The sequence below is a fragment of the Harpia harpyja genome, chromosome 2, assembly GCF_026419915.1.
Source record: "Harpia harpyja isolate bHarHar1 chromosome 2, bHarHar1 primary haplotype, whole genome shotgun sequence".
NCBI lineage: Eukaryota > Metazoa > Chordata > Aves > Accipitriformes > Accipitridae > Harpia > Harpia harpyja.
The window spans coordinates 50,056,272-50,065,716 of record NC_068941.1 but is presented as its reverse complement, the minus strand read 5'-3'; the positions used below and the strand labels follow the sequence as shown (position 1 = coordinate 50,065,716).

General features: G+C 35.9%; 1 protein-coding gene across 8 annotated transcripts in view; it reads right to left on the bottom strand.

Annotated features, from left to right (window-relative positions):
* Nucleotides 1-1,269: 1,269 nt before the first annotated feature.
* The window catches only part of WDR17 (WD repeat domain 17), a 65,056-nt gene continuing 56,880 nt past the window's right edge, over nt 1,270-9,445 (bottom strand). For 7 of the 8 annotated variants that reach the window (XM_052779396.1, XM_052779421.1, XM_052779405.1 and 4 more), the window contains 6 exons: nt 8,863-9,004; nt 8,672-8,774; nt 7,679-7,780; nt 4,714-4,809; nt 4,353-4,536; nt 1,270-2,646 (listed from right to left, as the gene is read on the bottom strand). In XM_052779396.1, the coding sequence (XP_052635356.1) occupies nt 2,527-2,646; nt 4,353-4,536; nt 4,714-4,809; nt 7,679-7,780; nt 8,672-8,774; nt 8,863-9,004 (747 nt within the window). In that variant the 3' untranslated portion in view covers nt 1,270-2,526. Of the gene's footprint in view, nt 2,647-4,352; nt 4,537-4,713; nt 4,810-7,678; nt 7,781-8,671; nt 8,775-8,862; nt 9,005-9,445 lie in introns of those variants that run through there. The other variant, XR_008233955.1, reaches the window with a different exon arrangement.

Genomic DNA, 9,445 nt, shown 5'->3' with positions numbered 1-9,445 from the left:
ACTGCAGTCTATGAAGCTTATAAACATGTCAGTAATGTTGGTCAGATTCTTTCAACAGAACAATGACTTTGATTTTGTAGGGATAAAGTGCTGTTAAACTTAACTGAGATTTAATAGTATTGGAAAGCACTAGCTGTATAGCTTGATAAATTTCTTCATTCAAACAGAAATATGACTTTTACAAAAGAGTCAAACAATCATCTGAAGACAAAGGATTCTTTAATATTAAGGGGAAGTATCTGTATTTGACTAGCTGTGCCAGACAATGAAGTCACACATTAGCAAACAATCTGAAATTATTTTTGAAAGTGATGATTCTATAGTTTGACAGTTGCAACCACAGTTGTAGCAGTAGACAAAATTACAACCTTCTCTGCATGTTCCCCTCACTCACCACATGGGGTACAACCACCTTGAAGAAAATGCAACCTCATTTTATTCACAATGACCGTTACCTGATGGAATCCCAATATAAAATGTGCCCTTTGACTTAATTTCTGTATTTCAGCAATGAAAGAGTTCTTAACCCTCCCTCCCTAATACAAAGAGGGAGTAGATTTATCTAAGATTCCATGTTAAGGCACAGTTTATGTTCAACAAACTGATGCAGTTATACTACATATTGTAAGATATTTAAAGTGTGAAATATCGTTAAAAATCCTTAGGACGCAGCAAAAGATTTTAAATAGAGTGGCAGTTGAGTCAATCCTTCAGATCCCAATCATCAGTCATGGGGCTGCATGTTCAGTTCTTACCTTTGCTCTCCAACTCTGTATTAACAACTTTTACATAGAAGGTTGTACAATTTACATGCTAAAAGATAGCTAGCCTTTCATTTGACAGAAGCAACATACTGGATACTGACCGCTGGAAAATTCTTTCAAAAACTATGAATTTTTATTTCTGAAATCCAACTCTTATTCCCCAAGCTCCACAGGGTTAAACAAAAGAAAACATTTTCCAAACAATACCTGCAAAAAGTAAAACATTCTGTTCCAGCATCCAAGTATGTACAAAAATGCTTTTGTATAGGTTACAAAACAGCTAAGCTTCCACCCCCATATATTCTTACATCAGAAACCCTGTAATAATACTCTAGAACATTGACAGAATGAAATTTTAACTTTTTAAAGGGAGGGAAAACAGGAATTTTTTATTTCTAATCTTCATCCCACCTTTCCAGCATGGTGGCATTGTTATTTCTAGTTAAATGAGGGCATTGCTTACATATATATTGAGGATTTTCTTTGATAGGGTCTGCTAAAAGAGACAACAGTTTCTCTAGAAATAGTTCTGCCAATTTTTAATTGCAATTTCTTTACATTTTATGTAACTATCAGGATTTTAAAATTTATTTTAAAGCAGCAGCAAAAAACGTAACGAGATAAAGTAGATTTCTGCTTGTGTGCCATCAATTAAGCTAACAAAGAATATTATAACTAAGGCATCTTTTCTACAGGTAAGTAATTCTGATAATAATTATTCTTATTAATAATTCTTATAAAGTATAAGATTTGCCTTATGATTAAATTCCATACTATACACAGCTTTAAAATTTAAATATTTGTAGTATTCTATTACCATAATTTTCTTTTCATTTGAGCACAGCTTTAGTAAATAAAAATATATGCGCAAGTATTTACTTCTGGTCTGTCATACTATAGGTATATTTGTAACTAATACAAAATGTAAAAAGAAAACAAGTATTTTAAATGTACATGACATTTAAATAACTTCAATACATTTGCTGTTTGTTCCTTATAAACCCTTTGTTGTTTTAAAAAAAAAAAAGTTTTATAAATACATTTTAGCTTCCAGTGAAAGTATAAGGGGGACAGTTGCCAAAGATGAACTTATTAGAAAATAGAATTTTATTATCTAGATATTCAAACCTATCTAAACAAAACATTAGCAAACAGCTTTGTACTGCTATTAAAGCACAATAACTAATGGATGAAAAAAATCATCTGAGCACTTTTTAAATTTTACTTTTGCTATAGAATCTTGTGTGTAAAAAATTAGTTAAAATTAAAAAGGGGGACACAATGCATGAAACAGCTGCAGGATTCCAGTCATTCTAAAAACAGGTTGCAGTGGCTATCAATAAAGTCATTCTATTACTATATATTTGAAAGTGTGTTTGTGGATTTCACAGTTTGTTATCAGTATTTTGATAACGTGCATATAGTTGCTTACTTCCTTTACAAGGCATCTGTTTACACAGAGTTGACTGAAATATGTCTATTGTCTGACAACACTATTCTTACTTAAAAAAAAAAAAGACATGGCTGTCTATGAAGTTAGGACTTTTTTTTTTCTTTGGATTCTCAAATAACTTTTTCTTTGGATTATCAACAAACATTTGTATAGAAATCCTTTTCTTGTTCTCATTTTACAAAGTCCAAGTAATCACCTTTCAGGAGGAGTCAACTGCCATCTTTCTGTCCTTTGACAATCAAGGTTAAATCAGTATTAATCCCCAGAGTGTTATTTTAAGCAGTACAAAGTACAGAGGAAAACACCTCATCAAAATGGGTTAAGTCGTATTCCTGTTCCTAGTGGTGAAAAAGGATTCACTTTGGCCCACATCAAAGCATCATTCAGTGAAATAGCAGATTTTCCATCTTCAAGGAAGAACACTGGACCCTGTACAGCAAAAATGTTTGGGGAAAGAAAGAAAAAGGAAGTACACATGTATTGTGTAAAGGCTATCACAACAGAAAGCACATTTTGTTTTATCTGAGAGCACGAAAACCTGATTTACAACTATCATCTACGTTCATGCAAAAATTGTACCCCACCAACTTAAAGCTTTGATAATAGTTACACACTATAAATTGAGTGAACTTGTTATGTTCCAAAATGTGGAGACCCAACATTTCATAATCCTTAAATTTATAGTTTGATTTTTAATAATTGTGGTATTTTATATGTTTGTCAATTAATCCAAAGTTAAATTTAGCCTGAATTAGAAACCGAGGTAACAAGTTTTTTCCTTCAGAATATTGTACATATTTCATTGTGTCTCTGTCATTATCTGTGCTGATCTGCATGTTCCCCCATCTACAAAAAAACCAATATAATGTCTCCATGAATTCTTTGAAAACATGGAGCCTACATGCAGTCTACAGAACAATTTCAAATGTTCACTATGAAAAGGATAAAAATACTAGTTTATCTGGTGGAGGAAGAGCTATTTTTGCCAATCTCTTCATTTGACAAAATATGGTCTTGAAGCTGCAACTCAGTTTAAGTGCCTTCTTAAGAGTTCTGCTCTCTGAACTTGCTACTTAAAACTTGTGAACCCACGCAGTTAGGCTACTATACCTTAGTCTTAACTAAGTGATTTGTGAGCTGATCTGCATGCCTAAAGCAATGACTCCTAATGTTCACTAATCCAGAAATAAGGATATTGTATATGACAAGCTGGTGGCACCATATTTGTTATTCTTGTTGAATGGATTATAACAATGGCAGCTTTACATGGCAGTTAGCAAACGTTGAGAGTATAGCCATAGCCTGAGACCATTGGTCTAATGTGGAAGCACTGGCAGCAAGGTTTTTTTAGACTTGAAAGTGTGCAGTTGTGAATTTTGTTTACCTCAGAAATCCCACTAGCATTTTGCAATCTCCACTTTCTGACACAAAACTACCCCTCTTTATCTCTGAACAACCCTGTTACTCTTTAGGCTGGCATCCTGCACTAGACAGAGGAAACAGACTCAGTCTCATATAAGAGAGTAAATTCACCCTGAGGCACTGTCTGGAGACAGGAGCCCGAGAGTTGTGTTTTCAGGCTCTGTCAATTTTCCCTTTATGGAAATAACAACATATACCAAAGAGGTGTTATAAGGACTAGTATGTTTTCATCATAAAGCTCTATGCGAGTGATGAATAAATATATTTGAACATTTAGTCTTCTAATATCTTCTTTAATCATGAATTACAAGTTTTATAGTATGCATTTCCATAATGATAAATACTAATAACAGAACGTTAGTATGTGATTGAAGAGAAATAATTTCCTGGTTTTTATTCAAGCTGTGGTGAGGTAGTAGGCAGTAAGTTACATGCACTTTAGACAGAACATTTGGCAAAGGAAATCTGTCTTTCCCATGGAAATTAAAAATTTTGGATTGGGAAACCGGGCAATTATTTGATTGGACAATTCTTTATATAGCCTTTTTTATATAGCAGATGTCAGCACTTACTCTCTTTAACTTCTGCTCCTGTGACAACAGGGAAAACATTTTTCCTCCCAAATGATGGGAGGGACCTTAGATTTACTGTAACCTCACAACTAGTCAATGCTATCACCAAGCAAAAAACACCTCAGCTCACTGAAACCATACCTGTATCCTTAGCCCTGTCAAACAAGAGATGTGAACATCTGAATGACTAGGAAGATTTGATCCAGTGACATAGTCTGGCCCAACCAGTCCTTTCAGAGGCTCCTCTTGTATTCGTGATACAAGTATTGAATACACCGTTCTCTGCGATTCAGATGGTGGGGTGCATGGCAATTCATCGGTAGGCCTATGAACAAAAGACACTTGTTTTTCAACTCTACATCTTAATTTGTGTTAGAAATTAAGAGCCACATAGTACTTTTTTACATTCATATTCAGATTTTACAAAGGAAATAATACTGTATTTACAACTAAACAGATACTAATAGTCTCATTCATGGTAATTTTATATTTTTCCACCTACTTGTTTAATTGAGTACAAGCTCTCCATGCATCTAGTTCCTCAGAAAGCTGTTCAATTTTCAAAGGTAAAGATACCTCCCGTCTCTTTAAAAGCTGACTGAAAAAGAATGCAAGTAATTAAAGTCCAAATTAATTCTAACAATGAATATTTTCTTAAAATAAAAACAAGGTAGACAGTAGTAATATAAAACTATTTTTGATTGGATATGGAAATAGCTTTATGGAAATAAATTGATCCTTCACAATAACCACTATATTAAACCTTAGAAATATTAAATTACTAGATATAAAAGTATACCTTTTCATTTAAGTTTTATTTTAATTATCCCTATTTACACCTTATTTAAGCTTGTCTTTAATTAGCTGTATTTTTTTTAATTTGAGGCCGTTCTATATTTTAAGGCTATATGCATTCTCATTTCTTAATAATGACAACTTTACTAAAATTAAGGACCCACTTTGCCTATATTTAGTAGACATGATAAAAAATACAGTTAAAGTAAGACAGTTCAATACATGCTCTGGGACAGCCTTGTTTCACCTGATTACTTGCAGAAAACAGTTTCAAAATCCTTGCAGTAGATGTATTTTTTATTTATCAAAATATAATACAAAGGACAGTTATTACCTGACCTAATTCAGCAAACTCCCATTTGTGTTGGGATGCCTTAAAAATGTTCAGCTTAAGCATGTAAGTGTCCAGTTTAAGATGGGCTGGAATCTAAAAATCTATGAATCCTGAAAATACTGGGCAATCTGAGAAAAAAATTTAGAGCGGTATTTTTCTGTGGTTCTTTAAATCCCAGGAAAACTTAAAGCTTGACAGGCGAAGTATCACAAACTGAGTCTCAAAGACAGCTTGTTACTAGTCTATTAATTTTCATATCAGAAGTGCCCTTCTCTAAAAGCTTGTATTTCATCTTGTTGTTTTCCATACATAAGTCTGGTGGCTCACAAAAGAAAAAAACAAAACAAAACAAACAGTCCTTTTCCCCATCATCTCACCAAGTTTCAGAGATGAGGATGGCTAAGAGGAAAGGAGTGCTGTTGAGACATCTGATGCAGAGGAGTAAAAGAAAAGGGGCAAACACACAGTTCTGAGACATGTTAAATTTATGTAGTTTAATTATCCTTGATAGGCAATTCTGATAAAATATCAGGAGGTGTAGGAAAGCTCACAGTTCTAGTAAGGTGTGAAAGGACTGGACAATATACACAACATTTATTCTTGATGAAGAGGTAAATGAGCTGAAATTGTTAGCAAAGTTACAGTGGTCAGTAGAGAATGACAGCTAGAACAATGCCAACACAGCTTGCACTACGAAATCAGTGACATATTGGAGCTGGCCTCGCTACTCAGCAAGTCAGGTGACAAAACAAAAAGGATTTGACAATCCCACATTGTGAGGGAGAAACAGAAGTCAGCTGGTTAGCAGTATTGTTACCAAACCAGACAGGAAGACTAAACAATCATGGTTACACTCTGAGGAATGAATTTAAAGTATTGTACGTAAACCTATTTTATTTACTAGGCAAGATAAAGATTATTATCTTAATCCTTCTCCTTTCAAGTCCAAGTGGGACAAGTGGGGTCAGGTAAGTCAAGTGTACCAAGTGTAATGTCCTGGTTTCAGCTGGGATAGAGTTAACTGTCTTCCTAGTAGCTGGTACAGTGCTGTGTTTTGAGTTCAGTATGCCAAGAACGTTGATAACACTGATGTTTTCAGTTGTTGCTCAGTAGTGTTTAGACTAATGTCAAGGGTTTTTCAGCTTCTCATGCCCAGCCAGCGAGAAAGCTGGAGGGGCACAAAAAGTTGGCACAGGACACAGCCAGGGCACCTGACCCAACTGGCCAACGGGGTATTCCATACCATGTGACGTCCCATTTAGTATAGGAACGGGGAAGTGGGGGCGGGGAATCGCTGCTCGGGGACTGGCTGGGTGTTGGTCAGCGGGTGGTGAGCAATTGCACTGCGCATCATTTGTACATTCCAATCCTTTCATTATTACTGTTGTCATTTTATTAGTGTTATCATTATCATTATTAGTTTCTTCTTTTCTGTTCTATTAAACCGTTCTTATCTCAATCCACGGGTTTTGCTTCTTTTCCTGATTTTCTCCCCCATCCCACTGGGTGGGGGGGAGTGAGTGAGCGGCTGCGTGGTGTTTAGTTGCTGGCTGGGGTTAAACCACGACAGTAATCAAGTGGGTCAGGTTGAGTAGGGTCAAGTGGGTTGGGCCAAGCCAGATTGGGCTGGATCAAGCCAAGTCTGGTCAAGTCAAGTGGGCTGGGTAAAGTCAAGCCAAGTCCAGTCACGTCAAGTGGGCCAAGTCAGGTCATGTGAACTGGGTGAGGTTAAGTCAAGTCAGCTGGGTTAGGCTGAGCTGGTTCAAGTCTGTCAAATCAATTGGGTCAGGCTGAGCTGGTTAAGTCAGTCAAGTCTAGTCAGGTGGGCTTAGTCAGGTCAGGTCAAGTCAAGTTGGGTGACTGGTTGGGGTTGAGCTGGGCCAACTGGGCAGGACCAGGCCAGGTCAGATCAAGTGGGCCAGGTCAAGTGTATTAATGCCTGGAATATTAGCTCACTGAGTAACAGAAGGTCAAGCCAGGTTTCTTGGTGGGAATCAAGCTAGTGCCCCATCATGAACTCTAAATTCAAAGCTTGTCCCTGTTGCTACCGAGCAAGTCTTGGCAAATGGTCTACACATAGATACAAAATTAGAACTGTTACTGTTAACACATGATCATGCATGGAGGTAATACTGAATACTCATCTATATCTAAAAATTGTTTTTCCTGCAGAACTAAGAGTTTGACTGAAATCCTGGATTCACAACTTGTTGCATTACCTCAGAAACTTTTATAATTTTTTTTTTTTGGTAGGGAGGAAAGGGGTGTGGGGACAACATATGGCATACATCATAATAGGGACTGAGATTTTCCAGTGTTACTGAAAACATAATATTACCTTGTATACTCATAAAGTGCAGGTACAATGCTATTGTACTGTCTTCTGATAGCAAGTAAAGCACCAATGTAACCACACAAAATCAGCAACTCATTCCGAAGTCTATAAATGAACAAGTATTAATCATGAACAATAACAAGCATTTGCAAAAACATTAAACAAACTCATAATCAAATGATCACTTTAAAACCTAATTTATCCATCCATCTTTTGTGGATAATATGTTTGCTGATTATGCTTACTTACTGTGTGATGTAGTTGTTAAAGCAGACTCCATCTGCTTTATATTGATCTCAATTATTAAATTTTAAATAGCATGTACAACACATAGTTATTAAGCACAATCATGTAAAGTTACAAAAACAACGTCACTCAGATCTTTTAATGTGATAAAACTCTAAATGTAAATAAAATTGCTTCACATATTAGTGTGGACGTCAGTTTCACCAAGTTTCCCCGCAGGCCACAGGTAAGAGTTAAGCTTTTTGCTCCTTTTTAGTTCTTGACACTTACACCTGTGCAGGCACCCAGGCCTAGCTTCAACCATCTGTCATGATGGTGAACCACAGCTATCCAACTATTTTAGAGTTAATTTTGAGAGTGACAGCTCACATTTCCTTAACACTTCGACATAAAACCCCATATTATGTGTGGTACCACTGCTCTTTTCCTTCAGGAAACTGAAACAGCAGCTGATGAAAGTGATCAAAGTGAGATTCCTCAAATAAGACCAATATTGATTCCCCCATTGTAAATGCCCCACAGAGAAAGCAGCAGTAAAATGTCTTTTTTTTCTTCTTGCTAAACCTTGAATATTTAGGAAAATTCAACATTCTATTCTCCCAATTGGGAACTAGCTTGCTTGCTGAAATTGTTTGTACCCCTCTTCTGGTAAACAAAAATGATAGTAACAGTGTGCACCTATATTTTTTTAATTCCTAAAGTTTCCTTTAATGGAGATTCCACTTTTATAAGTAAGGAAAATATACTCACTCACTACATTTATGCAACACTAATCGTTCAGTGCGTATGTAACTTAGAAGATCAAGATACGGACAGACTGAATCTAAAGTCCAATCTGAGCCACAAAGTTGTTCTGTTGAAAAATAGAAACAAAAGTACCTCAAGAGGCAAGCTATACAAATCATTTATGCTTTAAAAGGTTTCTTTGTCCAAGGACCTACCTTTCACGTACTGAATGCCAATAGGGAGAGCCTTTTCAGGTTCTGTGCTTAACAGATAGTACTTTATAGTTTCGAATATATCCCCATCTGCCTGAATTGTCTCTGCCAACCGCATGCATTCTTCTACATCAGGAAGATTACACTGGAAAACAAAGATTTTGCTAAAGAATTACTGTAATGTTCAAACAATTCTTTAAGATGCAGAGAAATACTGAAGTTTCCACATAACAATAAGATCAAACTCTGTGAAAGAAGAGTCATTGTTGGACAGACATACTTGCATATAATGTGCTTTAAGAAAGCCATCTAGACCAGAGAACAACATAGGAGAAGGTTCTGTAACTTTAATTTAAGCGGTATTAGTTTCCGTTGCTATTGTTTTTGTGAACTTTTTACTATTGCTTAATAGATGTGCAGTCTAAGTGGAACCTTAAGGAGATTACAGACATAAGATGTAAAACAATTCAGGATAGCACAGGATTAGGCTGCACTTCAGTGATGAGGAGGTTATAAATCATACCGACAGGTAATTCTGAAGATCATAAGCTACTTCAGGAAGTAACCTGTGTCATGGAAAGACTAC